At 42.3% G+C, this 17875-nt stretch overlaps 1 protein-coding gene across 4 annotated transcripts; it reads right to left on the bottom strand.

The window, feature by feature from the left end:
• Positions 1-598: 598 nt before the first annotated feature.
• On the bottom strand, positions 599-17769 carry LOC118431970 (trafficking protein particle complex subunit 13-like). Of its 4 annotated transcripts, XM_035843427.1 has the most exons (12): positions 17708-17769; positions 17012-17080; positions 16314-16413; positions 14704-14788; positions 14122-14252; positions 13512-13584; positions 13205-13249; positions 12297-12418; positions 10973-11177; positions 2886-2986; positions 1745-1898; positions 599-794 (listed from the first exon to the last, which is right to left on the bottom strand). In XM_035843427.1, the coding sequence occupies exons 1-12, from the start codon at positions 17748-17750 to the stop codon at positions 690-692; spliced, it is 1233 nt and encodes a 410-aa protein (XP_035699320.1). In that variant the 5' UTR covers positions 17751-17769; the 3' UTR covers positions 599-689. The 4 variants fall into 4 exon arrangements, with proteins under 4 accessions (XP_035699320.1, XP_035699317.1, XP_035699319.1 ...); XM_035843424.1 differs by lacking the exons at positions 17012-17080; positions 17708-17769 and adding an exon at positions 1577-1656 and having other exon boundaries at positions 1825-1898; positions 16314-16414; XM_035843426.1 differs by lacking the exons at positions 16314-16413; positions 17012-17080; positions 17708-17769 and adding exons at positions 1249-1328; positions 16187-16223 and having other exon boundaries at positions 1825-1898.
• Positions 17770-17875: the final 106 nt, after the last annotated feature.

Here is a 17875-nt window from a genome sequence, read left to right as displayed (position 1 = left end):
TGGTCAGATACACACCTGCCCTTGGTGCTGAACACCATCCACAAACCTGTAAACACACCTGTCCCTAATGATAACACCATCCACACACAGGCCTGTCCCTGGTGCTGAACACCATCCACACACACACACCTGTCCCTGGTACCGAACACCATCCACACACACATACCTGTCCCTGGTGCTGAATGCCATCCACACATGGACATTGGTCTGGTCTGTGTGCCCCAAAATAAAATAAGCGACAAAACCCATAAATAAACATTGGTCATAGATAATTTATTTCCCAGAAGTATAACTTTAAGAACAGATTACATAAAAGCATTAATTTGTTTTCAGGATGGTAGATACAATTATACCGCAAAAAACATTTATTTCTGCCATCATGATTTCGCCCTGTGGAAACTGTGTGAATACTTCAGGCTTTACAGTATATAAATTGCACTGAACATCAGTCACTTTAAACTTTTGAAGGGCACTCACAATTTTGGACTTTTGAAATTGGGAGAAATGTTTTTGATTCTCTCAAAGTTCCCAAATTTGAATCACCCTGTATTACATGTACTTCGTAGTTTGCTATGATGAAAATTTGCAACTGAACAACTGAGCTTCAGAAAATGTCTTGCCACTGACTTCCCAGTTCTTCCTTCATCATAAGTGCCCTGTGTAGTTTCCTTGCTGAGAAGGTTGCAGACCTAAGCCGGCTCCTCCTGGTCTGAGTAGACAAACACCTGCGCGATGTCGTCGTGTTCGTACGTCCGCTTCAGGTACGTGTCTGTCAGCCGCAGACCCGAGATGCTCTGGAACAGGTGAGATATGACAAAATAAAGATATTAAAAAAAAAACTCAACATTAGTCAGACTTTTTCTTCAACCACTGCTGACATGAAATACATGTAACTGAAAGATCTTAAACATTCAAATGTTGGCTTCACAGGGCACTTAAATGTCAGTTTGAATAGTCTTGAATATCGTAGTCTTGAATATCGTAGCAGATTCAAGGGGAAAATGCTTGCTAACTTGCATGCAGAGCATTACCGGTAACCCTTTATTAAGTTACTAACCTGTAAATCCAAGCCAGTAGAGTCAGGTTGAGTTCCATGTTGGTGTTGGGGCCCAGCTTGCTTCCCAAGCTTGTTTCCCTGACACCCCACTATAACCCACTGTATATTACTGTACATTACTGTAACATTACTGTACATTACTGTACTGACCTGTACATAACTGCACATTACTGTAACATTACTGTACTGACCTGTAGCCCTGGTACTGAGGCCAGTAGAGTCAGGTTGAGTTCCATGTTAGTGTTGGGGCCCAGCTTGCCCAGCTGTTTCCCTGACACCCCACTATAACCCACTGTACATTACTGTAACATCACTGTACATACATTACTGTAACATTACTGTACATTACTATACTGACCTGTAATCCTGTGCTAACCTGTACATGACTGTTCATTACTGTACATAACTGTAGGGGCCCAGTTTGCCCAGCTGTTTCCCTGACACCCCACTATAACCCACTGTACATTACTGTACATTACTGCACATTACTGTAACATTACTGCACATTACTGTACTGACCTGTAGCCCTGGTACTGAGGCCAGTAGAGTCAGGTTGAGTCCCATGTGAGTGTTGGGGCCCAGCTTGCCCAGCTGTTTGCCTGACACCCCACTACAACCCACTGCACATTACTGTACATTACTGTAACATTACTGCACATTGCTGCACATTACTGTATATGTACTGACCTGTAGTCCTGGTACTGAGGCCAGTAATGTCAGGTTGAGTTCCATGTGAGTGTTGGGGCCCAGTTTGCCCAGCTGTTTGCCTGACACCCCGCACCAGTACAGCCCGCTGGTTCCACTGTTCTGTAGCAGCAGTAACAGGTCCATCGTTCTCTCACTGGGCAGGACAAAAACAAACAAAACTTGAAAAGTCTTTTTTTGTTGTTGCAAAAAAGCAGAATGTTTTCCGCCTAGTATTGAATCAAGCTACTTGCATACAATACTATTACCATTAGGCTCACCCCAAAGTATTGTGTGCGAGTGAAAAAAAGAATTGGGGCTATGAATGGGGGTATCTGAGTAGCATAATGTGATAGCCAGCCCAGGTAGCAAGGCCAGGTGCACAACCCAGTCTTTTCTGTAAACCCTTTCTGGTAGGAGGAAGAAAGGAAAAGAACAAACAGCAGAAACAATATGTTTTCTCCTTATAGGGAAACCATTGGGAAAACATGTGTCAAAAACAATTTCCTCTCTTAACATTTCTTCTGAATAAAGAAACTCATTTTTCACAACCCTTGCTTTACTTGCACCCACGTCTTGGACATCACTCCTTTCCCTCAATCCTTGCAAGTTGGCTAAGTCAGGATTTGATTTAAGCCAGTCACACTTTCCTCTACACAACACATGCTATTTTCGAAGGAAGAAGCCTGCTTACATACCAGCAATTAGTGACCCTGCACTTGAAGTTGGTTCTTACCAACAGTTGGTGACCCTGCACTTGAAGTTGGTTCTTACCAACAGTTGGTGACCCTGCACTTGAAGTTGAACTTACCAACAGTTGGTGACCCTGCACTTGAAGTTGAACTTACCAACAGTTGGTGACCCTGCACTTGAAGTTGAACTTACCAGCAGTTGGTGACCCTGCACTTGAAGTTGAACTTACCAACAGTTGGTGACCCTGCACTTGAAGTTGAACTTACCAACAGTTGGTGACCCTGCACTTGAAGTTGAACTTACCAACAGTTGGTGACCCTGCACTTGAAGTTGTACTTACCAACAGTTGGTGACCCTGCACTTGAAGTTGAACTTACCAACAGTTGGTGACCCTGCACTTGAAGTTGAACTTACCAACAGTTGGTGACCCTGCACTTGAAGTTGAACTTACCAACAGTTGGTGACCCTGCACTTGAAGTTGAAGGGTTTCTCCATGGGAACTCCGTCTGGGATCTGTTCTACTGTCAGTCTGATGTCTCCATAGCCAGGGGCCTGGGGGAACAGTAAACAAACATGAGATTTTCTTCTCCTAATATTACTGTAGTTACTATACACAGTGCACAGAACATACCTTGGACACTAAGAAGAATCTGTGAAAGTCTCGCATGGCTGTCTCAGAAGCTCACCCAGCATTGAGTAAAATTTGTTGAGCCAGGCAGGAAATAGTGGCCGAGTGCTTTATAAAGTTTGACTTTTAATGACACTCTAATTAGAGATACTGGAACTGAGTATAAGAACCTGGGAAAAGTAATGCTTAAAAAGTCTAGGGCTCTGTGGAGTAAAGTTTGTACTAACCTACTCCTGACTACAAGTGGATAGATGGATAGATATTGTACTAAACAAATGTGTTTAATTTAAATATAAACAGCTTAACTAGAGACATTGTTGATGGGTCTTCATGATATTATTCATGTATAGGTCCTTATAGCTTAGAGAAATTAATTTGTGATATTATCCTTATTTTGTTTTGTCTGTGTTGTTAAGTTGTGTCACACAATGATCAGCTTGACTGGCTACCAGTGTTTCCTTGTCGTAATGTTAATATAAACATTTTTCTTTGTTTGTTTGTTTATGTACACACATCAGAGCTTTTGGGGCCAGCCAAGAGTGACTGGCCCAACAAGATTATCAGTAGTTCCTTTTCCTTTCTTTTGAGCATTCAAGTGCAAGGTGAGAGCCCTGAAACAGTTGTGAACATTATTTCCATAATCTGCATATGTACTAAGTTTGATACTTGTTTTAGTAATTAGGATGATACGTTTGTCTCTTCTTTTTTTTGCCATACATTGTACCGTGTACGATCGTTGCGCAATAAAGTTCTTCTTATATACAAATATTTGTTTAGCTTACTTCTGTTATAATATGTGCTAGGAACCATACAGTATGCATGTGACTGTAACAGTGTGCAGTTACCCAAGGTGTGAGGAGGACATCATGTGCGAATAGAAATCAAAAGCATGTTGGCATAGGCATGACTCAATCAAAAGTACTGGAAGTGTTCCTGTGGCCTGTAGTCAACCAGCCACAATGTGTCACACAATGTATCTAAAAATCGACAAAACTCACATTCGTAGTTCAAGCAAATGACAGTCCAAGAGATGGCATCGAATTTCAGTCATCAAATGATCACACAGTCTTACACATCTTCCACACATTACAGGTAAGTAGCCTTAGTTGAGCACTTATAATACATGCATATGCTGTATGCCTTATTGCCACAGGACCCAGTAGCCACATGTGTGTAACGTAGAAGTTAATAAGTAACCAGGACATAAGACAGACATGTGATGCAGGTATGACATGTCCCAACAGTGGTACAACAAATGTCTTGCCTGAGTGAGAGCCAGGAAAAACCCAGCACTCTCACTGGTACATGGAGATACAGTACAGGGATTTTCCTCTTCAGGCCCTGTCAAGTGAGGTCTACAGCTGGTCTTTCCAAATATGTTTATTTGAACCAACATTGAAGATGACCCAGTGAGAATCATGGAACTTTTAAATTTATCAAGTGGTAAGCACAGACTTCACATCTTCCACATATTACAGGTACTGCTAATCAATTTTTAGTTGTGCACTACAATGCATGCTGTATACGTGCTTGCCACAGGACCAAGTGGTCAAAGGTGTAACATGTAAGTTAATAATTACTAGATCATGAGACAAAGGTATGATCATGACATCATGGAAAGTCCCGGCAGTAGTTCTGCATGAGTCGGGGGAAAAAATCCAGGACTTTCAGCAGCACAGGGAGAAACAGACAAGATTCTAGCAAGAAAGGTGAGGTTTTGTGGCTTTCAGTCTGCCTGGGGACTTACTTGACCTGGGCAGTATGTCACCTAATAGTCAACAAACACTTGTCTTTTAATGAACAAAATGTTCTCTCCTTTTGTTAAAGGAGGGTAAGAAAATGGGTGACCTGAACATGGCTAGCCTGGGAAACAAGTTACAGAACTTGGAGCTGTGCCTCAAGAGTCACCATAGACAAGAGGTCGGGTATGGACGGGCTCTGAGAGAAGCTATTCTTGGTGATGACCCTTTCATGGAGGTAGAAGTCCTGAAAAGTCTTGGAGACCTGCATCTTCAGAAAGCCAAGCTCAGTAAAGATTCAGCAGAGTTTGACAAGGCTGCTGCCCTGTATGCTGCCGCTCTACTGCGCTGCACAGATCCAGACATGGGACAAACACTGGAACATCGTATCGGCTACATGGAGAAACTGTCCAGACAACTGCTGCAGGGGTACAGTCCACAGTACCAGTTGTCAAACAACATGCAAGTTGCTAATAATGTCTTACGGGTGGCAGAAATCTGTGACAAATTGGACAAAGACATTCAGAAATCCCAGTGCTCTGTGGAGAATGTTTACACAGAAGCATTGGTAACAGCAATTATAAATAGGGACGTGTTCTTTGAGACTGAGGTTCTAAAATCGCTTGGTGATTTCTACCTCAAGAAAGGCAACTGTAAGTTCTCCAAGGCATCTGCCTTGTACAACAAGGCCCTGACAAGATGTGGGGATCCTGAGACAGAACTGACTCTGCAACATCGCATGAGGGTGAGTGACTCCTGGTAGATTGTTATTGGGACAATAAATCCCTCTCTAATAAAAGAAAAAGAAGCAAGCATGTGCATATTTCCTTTCACATATGCAGCAAGTTGAGAAAATGTAAAATGACATTGTGATGTATATCTAATTGTCAGATACACACTTCAAGAGGCTCTTTTAAGAACCTCCAGTTATTATATTGACGATGATTTAAAAAAACTGTTTTATGGCATGATTTGTAACTTCTCCAATGCAGCAGAGCTGAAAGTAATATATCATGCTTCCTCCCAAATACCAAAATGTGCATGATGTATCCTGAATGAAATGAGCAGTGCACTATGTCAATAAATTTGTACACTTGCATTTGTCTTTATCTAGTCTCAGGGCTCGAAATACTTTTTTCTGCATACCTGCACTGGTGCAAGAAACATCGAAAACTACCTGTACCAGAATTTGAATTCAGGAAGTATGGATCATACTAAAATTGTTCAGGAACCATTGCTATTTTGTCTTTTATACTCTATAGGTGGTAACAGTCAATGCAGCTAATAACAATCCATACACACCTAGATGATAGGACATTATGTATAAAATTCAGTACATGGACCAGTGCAGGTTAGGTGCAGGTAGACACCAGAAATACCTGCACAGCTCCAATTTTACCTGCACTTATCTGCATATGGTGTGGTATTTCGAGCCCTGAGTCTATAGTGTATTTCCCAAGTAAGTTGGGCAGCAAAGGCTAAGTGATGCTGACATGTAGATTATTTTCTTGATACAGCTAACATCACAATTAGCAGAGAAGCATTTTGCAGCTGCACTCAAGAAAGTACATGTAAGAAGTAAGTGAAAATGCAGAACCTGGTACACTAATTTGTACTGGACATAAACTTCTTGCAATGGAACATGTTAGAACAGTTACACAGCCATTGCATGTACATGTAGTTTAGAATATTAGTAATCATTAGGGAAAATGATAACCATATTCGGTGTTTGTTTCAAGTCCATGCAGTAAAGGAGCAGCAAAGTGAATGGAGACAATGAACTTTCATCTCATCCACATTGTATCTCATCTATCAATGATTTCAATGTAGTTGGAGTGTACCACTGTGACAGAAGATCTGTTCTTTTAAATGTTTCACTTATTAGCGTCATACCTGTCCATTCTCCCTTCTTTCCATTGCCTACCTATCTTTTTCCTCCTTGGACAGATCCCCATAAACCTTTACTACTAATATTATTGTAATAATTGTAAATTTGTGGAAAAGATGATACTTGTGCCAGCTCTGAATAGGAACCACAACAATCCTGTTGCCGGGACCTTGCAGATGTGAAGTTGTCATGGATTCATAAAAATGAATATTTGTTAAGACTTAGTCATCAAAAACAGATCTTATTTCTGTGAGGCTTCTTCTCTGTATGAGTATGTAAACATCACACAACTTTGTCTGCTTCACATTGACTAATTTCTTTCTTTCAGGATAAACAGAAGCCAGTATAAATTATGTGTACATTTACAGACTATAATATAAGCATAACCAGCAACACTGTAAATGCAAACGACTGTGTCTCCCCAGACCCCACAGCCCAGCAGTACCAGAGAGAGGTGAAGCCCCTGTGTAAGTTGGGGGATGTCTACAGTAAGCGAGGTCAGCAGACAGGAGACGGGGGAGACTTTGTCAAAGCAGCAGCACTCTACAATGCTGCAATAGCCAGGTCAGAGGATCAAGTCCTCAATGGTAACATAGAAACAGCTATAGAAGATTTAGAGAAGGCGTTTCTCAAATGTATCTTAGGCATTCAATGCAGTGCGAGCCAAGACAACACAGTATACCACAAGAAACAGCTGAAGGAGATGCGGGACCAGATCATGCTGGAGATGGAAACCATTGACCAGCAGCTGGATCCCTATGTACATGATGAGGATGACAAAAGTGTCAAAGAGATAGAGGCAAAACGAGCTCAGGCTGTCAGGCAGTTGTTTGAGAACATTGCTCAACAAAGGAAGGAGTTCATCAGCCAGCTTGTAAAAGAGTGTATTGGGTTGATGGGTACCTCTCCCTGTAAGTATGCCCTGATAGGTTTGGGTTCACAGGCCACAGGACTGGTAACTCCATACTCAGACCTGGAGTTTGCCATCTTGGTAGAAGAAGAAAGTGAAGAATGTCTTGTGTATTTTCACAACCTCACCCACTATCTACATCTCAAAGTGGTCAACCTGGGAGAAACCATCCTGCCAGCACTGGGAATAAAATCTCTCAATGACTTCTACTCCAAAGATCCACTTGACAACTGGTACTATGACTCTGTTACACCTCGTGGGTTTGCATTTGATGGCTCCATGCCAAAGGCAAGCAAGACTCCACTGGGCAGGCAGGAAACAAAGAACGAACCACCCAGTGAACTCATCTGCACCCCAGAAAACATGGTTTCAATACTACAACAAGATGTTACACTGTACCTGAAGGAAGGCTATCACCTTGCTACTATCCTGAGAAACCCATGCCTGATAGCAGGGGACCAGGGTTTGATTGACACATACATGGCCATCACTGGGGAGATACTGCAAGCTGATGGAGGTAAAATGGCTCAACAACTGGCACAGGAGATACTGAGGGACAATATTAAAAACGATAATGAAACAATCACAGAAAGGCTGATTGATGTGAAGAAAGAACTCTATCGCTTCCCAGCTGTAGCAGTGGACTGCTTGGCACTGTCTTCAGGCATCATACCTACCACAGTTTGGGAGACAATAGAAGAAATGGAAAACCAACAAGTGATCAGTCCCAACAATGCACACCACCTGACAGTGCTTACCAGCATCTCAGCAGAACTCAGGCTCAGAACCTACATTGCAAATGGTGGACAGAAGGAAAACCTGTCAGCTTTGGCCTCAATAGAAACAATGCTGTATGGACAGGAATCATCAATACAGACCAATGATCAAGTAGTGACAAGTACGCTGAAACCAGTCTTCTATTTGCCAAATGAAAAGCAGCTTTTCAGATATTACTATACGTCAGTCCCTTTGAAGCGAATTATGTCTGAAGAACCTGGAAAGAAAACAAGCGCATCATCTTCGAAACTCTATGAGAAATCATCAAAAGTATGCGGAATGATGTATTTTCAGCTATGTAGATATAAGTTGGCTATCAGCCACTTTTATAAGGCCTTGAAAGAAAATGGAGATTCAGACAGTAAGACTGCGGAATTGTTCATTAATCTTGGAGATGCTTGGCACATGGCAGGAGACTGCCAAAAAGCAATCAGCTATTATGAACAGGCAGTGCAGATGGATGCAACCAAGTCAATCAACAATCTGGGAGAAGTCTGGCGAGACCTAGGTCATGACAGGAAAGCCATCAGCTACTATGAACAGGAACTGCAGACGGACAGGAGTATCTTTGGTCAGACTACAGCACATCCTGACATTGCCACCTCACTCAACAACCTTGGGATGTCCTGGCAAAACCTTGCTGATTACAATAAAGCTATCAGCTACCATGAACAGGCACTGCAGATGTACAGGATTATCTATGGTCAGACTACAGCACATCGCAAAATTGCCACCTCACTCAACAACCTGGGGACAGCCTGGATTGATCTGGGTGATCCTAGGAAAGCACTCGGCTACCATGAACAGGCACTGCAGATGCGAATCAGTATCTATGGTCAGACTACAGCACATCCTGAGATTGCCAACTCACTCAACAACCTGGGGGCAGCCTGGTATAATCTGGGTGATAACAGAAAAGCAATCAGCTACCATGAACAGGCACTAAAAATGCGAATCAGTATCTATGGTCATGGTATACCACATCCTCACATTGCCTTGTCACTCAACAGCCTAGGTGGAGCTTGGGACAATCTGGGTGATTACAGAAAATCAGCCAGCTACCATGAACAGGCACTGCAGATGCGAATCAGTATCTATGGCCAGAGTACAGAACATCGTGACATTGCCAACTCACTAAACAACCTGGGTGGAGCCTGGTACCGCCTGGGTGATTGCCAAAAAGCAATCTGCTACTTTGAACAGGCACTGCAAATGTTCAGGACTATCTATGGTCAGACCACAGACCATCCACACATTGCGGGATCACTCAACAACCTGGGGGGAGCCTGGGGCCATCTGGGTGATCATAGGAAAGCAATCAGCTACCATGAACAGGTACTGCAAATGTACAGGAATATCTATGGTGAGAGTACAGCACATCTTCACATTGCCCTCTCACTCAACAACCTGGGGGGAGCCTGGCAACACCTGGGTGATCACAGGAAAGCAATCAGCTACCTTGAACAGGCCCTGCAAATGTTCAGGACTATCTATGGTCAGACCACAGACCATTCACACATTGTCACATTACTTCAGAACCTGGGGGTGGCCTGGGGCCATCTGGGTGAACACAGGAAAGCTATCAGCTTCTGCCAAGAAGCCTTGGATATGGTGAGGCAAATTTACCCTCAACACAGAAGCCATCCATTGATAGAAACGATAGAATGTAATATTGCTTCCATGATATCAGGTCAACACTAGTGTCAGCTTTGCTCTGTGCATTATCAGATAATACATGTAGAAATCTTCTCATGTTATATTATAGACAGTAAAGTGTAGTTGTGTAAAGTAAGACCTTTAGTTTAGCCCGGTCTGTAACCAGTAGAAACATCCAGATCAAAGCTGTTAGAACAGCCTCATTCCCTGATTGGCCTGATTAAGGACAATTTTTGCCACTAATGTGCTTATATCTATTGTTCCTGCAAGGAACCGATAGAAAAGCAATGCGTTCCATGTGGTATATGAATATGATTCAGATATTAGCCATCCCGTACAACTATGTGTCATTATAAGAAAAACCTAAATTTAAAAAAATACATGTATCTTCAAACACTTCAACCTCTCAAATCAAATATCTCAGAGTCAGTATCTGCTATACAAGAAATAAAGATGCTTCAAGGAAAGCAATGTGATCACTATAAGTCTCCTAGTAAATATTGAAACTGAGTGCGTGCTTGTGTGTGTGCCTGTGTGTGCACCTATTGTGTATGAGTGTGTGCATGTGTTGAAACAATTTCATCTACCATCCTCTGCAAGAGACTGGTCTGTAGGCACCCTTTCTCCCCCATGTTGGTTTTCCAGATGATGTCCAGTTTTGTGTGTGTGTGTGTGTGTGTGTGTGTATGTATGTGTGCATGTGTTTGTGTGTGTTCCTATGTGAGTGGATGTCTATGTGTGTAAGTGTACCACCTACCACCCTCTGCAAGGGACTGGTCTGTAGCCTCCCCTTCTCCACTATGTTGGGTTTCCAGATGATGTCCAGTGTGTGTGTGTGTGAGTGTGTATGTGTGTGTGCATCTGTGTGTGTATGTGTGTGCATTAATGTGTGTGTGTATGTATGTGTGTTTAAGTGTGTCTAAGTAAGAGTACCACCTACCATCCTCTGCAGTGGGCTGGTCTGCAGCCTTCCCTTCTCCCCCATGTTGGTTTTCCAGATGATGTCCAGTTTGCCGATGTTCGTCACGCCCTTCAGGACCCCCCGCGGAGCTCCGACCTCTGCCTTGGGTTTGAGACAGTACAGGTACTGCCGGATGTCCTTGGGGTTCAGGTACACAGACGTGCCAAATATGGACATTCCAGCCCTGTAATAGAGGGATTGTTACAGCTATTTCCAAATATGGAAGGCTGATCCAAATACGGAGGGGGCATACCAAATATGGCAAGGACATCCCAAATATGGAAGTGTCCCCCCTTGGATTTGAGACAGTACAGGTACTGCCGGATGTCCTTGGGGTTCAGGTACACAGATGTCCCAAATATGGACGTTCCAGCCCTGTAATAAAGGGATTGTCACAGTTATATCCAAATATGGAAGGGACATCCAAATATGGAAGTGCCACACCTTGGGTTTGAGACAGTACAGGTACTGCTGGATGTCCTTGGGGTTCAGGTACACAGACGTCCCAAATATGGAAGTACCGGCCCTGTAATAGAGGGAGAATCCGGGTCATATCCAAATATGGAAGGGGTATCCCAAATATGGTAGGACATTCCAAATATGGAAGTGCCCCTAACCCCCCCCACCCCCTGGGATTGAGACAGTACAGGTACTGCTGGATGTCCTTGGGGTTCAGGTACACAGACGTCCCAAATATGGACGTTCCAGCCCTGTAATAGAGGGAAAATCACAGTCATCTCCAAATATGGACGGGCCATCCAAATATGGAAGTGCCAGATGTCCTTGGGGTTCAGGCACTCTGATGTCCCAAATATGGACGTTCCAGCCCTTTAATAGAGGGATAGTCACAGTCATATTAATGGTACAATGCACATAAATCTTAACAATATATGGACCATGGGATGGACATCCCAAATATGGAAGCGACATCCCATATACAATGTATGAAAGGAACATCCCAAATATGGAAAGGACATCCAAATATGGAAGTAATGTCCCAATTATGGAAGGAACATCCCAAATATAGAAGCATCTTATCAGCCCTGTAATAAGACAACACCATGGTCATTTCAAGAGCATGATACAAATCAAGGCACAACCAAAGTCATTTCAAGGGCAAACTGAAATTAAACCAAAGTCAGTTCAAGAGCAATTAGACAAGACCAAGGTCAATTCAAAGGCATATAAAAGACATCCCAAACCAATTTTTTGGCTGCCTTGGCAGTATTACATGCTGTAAATATAGCTGAACCAAATACACTTTAGAATCTGATGATTTTAGATTTTTAGAGTTATGACTCACTTCTCCTCTGTGTTGAGTTCTGAGACACTGTAAGAAGCTGAGGGTTCCAGAGAGACCTTCTCCATGACCATGGGAGCTGCTGTGATGTTCTGCACCTGCGCCTCCAGGTAAACCTCATCAGACTGGGCACAACGAACAAGAGTGGGGTTAAAAAATCGACATGGTGACGTGTAGTCTACAGAATCGGTTTGGGGGACTACAAACATGGGCGAGGGTTGAAAACAACATGATTATATGTGGTCGTCAGCTTGACTCAAGTGCAAGATGCTTTTGTGTGCAAAAAAAAATACAACAGTTTACTCCTGTCACCCTTATGGTTGTGTATACACATTTTCTCACTGAAAAAGTCTGAAAAAGTGTCCTTAGTCTTGTGTTAATACATGTACTCAATCAATGCCCTCTGCATATCAAAGTATTTCTTTGTGATGTTTGTGAAAAACAAGGAGAGGGTTTGAAAAGCATTGCATATGAAATGGCAATCGTGGTAAAACTTAAATAGAAAACAGAACTTAAGAACATGATAATGACAGCAAATATTAATGATAAACATGACCAAAAAAGGACACTCACAACATGATCCTGGAAGCAGAAAAATAAAAACAAAAATTGATATGTTGGTTAGTTAGTTGGTTAGATACTTAGCAAACATCAAGCATGGATGGCTGTTGGGTTAATATACACATGACACAGTACTGGAAAAACTGCCAAAAAAAATGCCAAACCAAATGTACATGACATGAAAATCAATGAGAAACATTTGGGGATGAAGGTAAATGTTGATGGTTTTAACAAATCAAAGAAATCAATGATAAAATGAGCAAACAATGTAACTATACACTGTCAAAAAAGAAAAATCAAAGACTGGACCTCGTGTCAATTAACACACACACACACACATGAACACCAACCTCAGCATTGTAGAACTTGGTTTTCACATCAAGAGGCTTCAATACCTTCAGAGTAGAGATAAAAATGATCATAAAGCTCTGTAATCTGTATCCATGTGGTTCAACACAAATCACACAAAAAGCAGCATCCCTGTACATATCATATTATATGTACATGCATGTAACCTAATTATAACATTAGGACAAGACTATGAAACAACTGTAAAAACTGTAAAATCTATTTACCATTATTTCCTATTGAATTGAATGTGTAACTTGATACTGTACAAAATAGTACATATCTACAAGAGTATCTTATAGACTTTACCTGGAATTTGAAGAATTTTCTGAAGTACATTTTCTCGGAAGACTGAGTCGTGTAGCTGACAGCACAGACCAGGCTGGGGAACAAAACAGGTGGGTCTGATCAACACACAACAATTGAAAATATTGTTTTCAATTGCTAATCTTATATGTACCTTTTTCTCTCATATTAGTTAGTCTCTTTATCCTCAGGTGAAGACATAAACATTGTATAATTTAACAAGTACCAGTGATGCTAAAAAAACGTTACCCCTTTCAATTTATCATTTGAGACCATCCTTAACAAAATTGATTTTGTTTGTGAAACCTGCATGGACTTTTGCGACACCTGCATTCTCCCAATTAAGGCTAGGGGTTTCTCATTTAACATAGCTACATTAACTTTTAAGACATACCACAACATGTACACACACATGCGCCTCTTAGACATTTGAGACAACCCCTACCTGCATGCAAAGAAGATAAGTTTTTGTTAGCATGTGCATGTACAAAGAAAACAATTTCTTTGACAGAGCAGGTAATGAAGTTCTGAGACGCCCCCTTCTTGTATGTACAAAGATCTTGAAAACTTTTCTTTAGCAGAACTGTATGTAAGTTTTGAGACACCCCCTTACATGTGTGTTCCGAGCTCCTTGACCTCATGATGTATGACCTCATCAATGCTGCCCTCCGGCCCGAGCTCCGGGATTGGTGGGCTGCTGCCCCCTGACAAGGTCAGTCTTTGGGACGATGTCTGAAGGTCAGCCTGTGGGAACAAGCAAGAAGCCACAATCAGGTCACGTGGATTCAACTTTGAATCAACATTATCTAAAAAAACTATGTTGACTATATCATGTGGTCTATATTGGTACCTTAAGCTTAGACCTGTAACTATATTATTGTGCTCATGCAATTTGTCTATTAAACATCATCCTAGAGTAGAGTACTGAGCCAATCTTGGCCCTGTGGGGCCTACATAAACTCTGACAAAGCTGTCTATTCAATCACACAATATTGAAAGAAAGAAAGAAGATCATCCCTTGGTGCTCGACCAGGTGAAGGTTTTGATAATTTGTTTCGAAAAGATTCCTCTTCCAGAGTAATATAGAGCTGGTAGCAAAAAGGAACTGACTAAAACTAAAACCCACACCTGTTACGACTATGGTGGAACTACAATGTAGAGCCATAAGGTACAGCCATTTAGAATGTTGCCTGACCTTGACCATGATGTCCTTGACTAGCTGGGTGCTGTCGTTGTGAACGCAGACGTAACATGAGAAGGTCTCGCCCAGGAAGATGTTCCTGAAGATGACATCATACATCATATCAGGTTTAACGTTAGTCAGATATTTCACAAAGAAATAATTATCAGGTATCTGTTCTTCAGCTCATACAGTTCATCTGTTCATAATTCATATGTACACAATTCATAATTCATATCAACACAAACAACAAAAATGTGCATTATACAGATGGCCTCAAACTTTTCATATAGATTATATAAGTATAAGGCAAGTTATAATTTGTTTCTCCTGTCCTCTGTGCCCACCCAATGTTCTGTACCATAGTTAGCATTTCTGCCATTGCAAAGGTTGTAATGCAGCAATAAGCTGGCGTGTTCTACCATTTACCAAAGAGAGATATACTGACAGATATCAATGATTAGAGTACAGATATACAGTATAACATGTAACAATACCCATACGTATACCCAGCCAAAGTTCTGAGGCAGTGTGAGCAGTTCACCCAGATTAAACTCTTAAGGCTAGCCAGAAGGACAGATATGATGGCTATATACTTGTAGTATGTTTTGGCATCCGTCTGTCTCGGAAGACAATGGTAGGCAGACGGGTTTAAGGCGACCCGTCTGCCTGGCCTGCACTTGGGTTTTTTAAGGTGAAGGAGGGGTGTGCACGTCCTTCTCCACCCTCTCGTCCACTGGCACACTAGTCCTACAGGGGCAACTGTATGCAACGTGTAAGACGGCCCCAGCAGATGCAGGTTTGTTGTTTGGAGTTTCCGTCTCCTAGGAGGACTTCCGACCAAGGATGCAAGGGGTTCCTCCTACCCCTGACTCATGTGTCATGGCGGGTGCGTCATGCCCGAACATGCCCCTATGGCCTTTCACCACCACAAAGGCCTGTCACTGCCACTAGCCGCAGCTATGTACTCATTTACACCTGAGTTAGGTGAGGAAAGTCGTGTAAAGTGCCTTTCCCAAGGGCACAAGACCGGTGACACGGCAAGCGGATTTGAACCCGGGACCTCTCGGGCCTGAGACCAACACGCTCCCGATCGTGCCACGCGGTCCCACTGTAACTTGTAGTATACCACATACACATATATACATACAACGCTAGTCATGAGTAAGCCACTGGATTATGCTGCAAACACTAGCTACATGTATACCATACCAACAGCTATGTGAGTATCCGTACCCACCCAAAGTTCTGAGGCAGTGTGAGCAAACTTGCTAACACTACCTGTCCATACATGTAGTATACAGACAGATATAAGCCCTATCCGTACCCACCCAAAGTTCTGTGGCAGTGTGAGCAGTTCCCCCATAGCAAACTTGCTAACAGTACACATGTAGTATGATGTACATGTACCTATATAGCTATAGTATACAGACAGATTTATTTATTTATTTATTGATCTTTAGGGTAGTCCCTTCAGTTAACCACTATCTGTACCTACCCAAAGTTCTGCGGCAGTGTCAGCAGTTCCCCCATAGCAAACTTGCTAACACTACCTATCCACACTACCACACTACCTATGTAGCAGAACTAGTAGTATACAGACATATATTACTATCCATACCCACCCAAAGTTCTGTGGCAGTGTCAGCAGTTCCCCCATAGCAAACTCCTCCAGGCCTGCTGAACTCGCCATGTCTGACCGAACTACCTGGGAAAATGTCGAGCCTGCAGGGGGAAAAACAAGTCAACAAATACACAATGTCATATACATATAGAATACAACACGGTGTATTCCGTATCACCCTCGGTCCCAGCCCTCCCGCGGGTCGGATCGCCCAAAGGCTGGAGAGTGATCCAACCCGCGGGAGGGATGTATTTTATTTATGTCACACCCACTTGAAAAAACGCATGTTTTGATGCGAAATGCACCAGAAGTGGAGAAAATTTGGTGCCCTTGAACAAACATCATTACAACAGCAATGTTCCAACGTCCGAATCAGGTATTCAAATTTTCGACCACGCCGCATTGGCGTGCGCAGAGTATGTTCAGATTATTCGATGGACAGAAGCCTGTGTGATAAAACTTCGAAGCCTGTGTGGTACGGCTTTTTATCACCCAGTCCGGAACACCGCGGCCCAGGTATGACATTAATGTGAGTATCCTGCTGTAGCCTTACACATACTTTTGCTGTACACCAACTCAGGGAAGTTACTCATTAGACAGATTGTTCATTACACGTAAGTTACAGGTTTGATTCTGTAGTTTACAGAGTTTAGTAGATGAGTATACAAGTTGTGAGTGACAGCTATGAGTCTCCCGTACCTGGTAAGTCTCTGTCATCACAGGTGATGGGGGTCACATGGAGGAAGGTCGGCCGGGTCAGCCGCATCACTGAAATATAGATAACACATATCATTATATCATATCATATCATATCATATATCATTAATTACACTATTCCTACAACACATTTCTCAAGGAAGTTCGGCTGGTTCAGACGCATCGCTTAAACATTCATATCATTATCATACCATATCATGTCATACCTACTAGAAGGTCAGGTTTTCACAGAATTCGTGATGACACAACTGTGTAGTACAGTAGCCACACATGGGAAACGTATATCTGTGGTGGCTGTCACGAATTTGCCGTGGACACCTTACAGCGAAAATGTCGCAAAAGATTTGTGATTACACCAATCGAGTCAAATACCTGTATACAGCACATGATACATCTTAGTTCTTTAAAAGACAATTTCCCATTTCAAACATTGGCTATGTCTGAACTTCATGTGGAATTCTAAATCACCCAAATTATATTTCAACATCACACAGAAACAAGTGGCTGGGCATGGGAAGTGGGAGGGGGGTGTTACAGATCATCTTCATTTGGCTAATTTTCTCTTTGAAGACCCCATTGTTGACAGCTGTTTCGAATTTTAATACATCTACACTGTGTGTCATAAATGTTGGAAATATCTAGATTCCTTCTAAGTCTTCTCTAAGAAACAAAACTCACCTTTTAGCGCAAGAAGGTTTTCTTTTTCTCGATTCGGCTCCATCTTGGATTTGGACGGGTCCATCTGTAACACCATGAGGATAATTTGGCCATAATGGAGCCACCAGTGATCAAACCGCGTGTAAATATAGAAATGTTTTTACAATATTATACAAAGAAAGGTAGTTT

Source organism: Branchiostoma floridae, chromosome 15 (assembly GCF_000003815.2).
Source record: "Branchiostoma floridae strain S238N-H82 chromosome 15, Bfl_VNyyK, whole genome shotgun sequence".
Lineage (NCBI taxonomy): Eukaryota > Metazoa > Chordata > Leptocardii > Amphioxiformes > Branchiostomatidae > Branchiostoma > Branchiostoma floridae.
The sequence above is the reverse complement of the archived record's forward strand: the minus strand, read 5'-3'. Positions and strand labels throughout refer to the sequence as shown.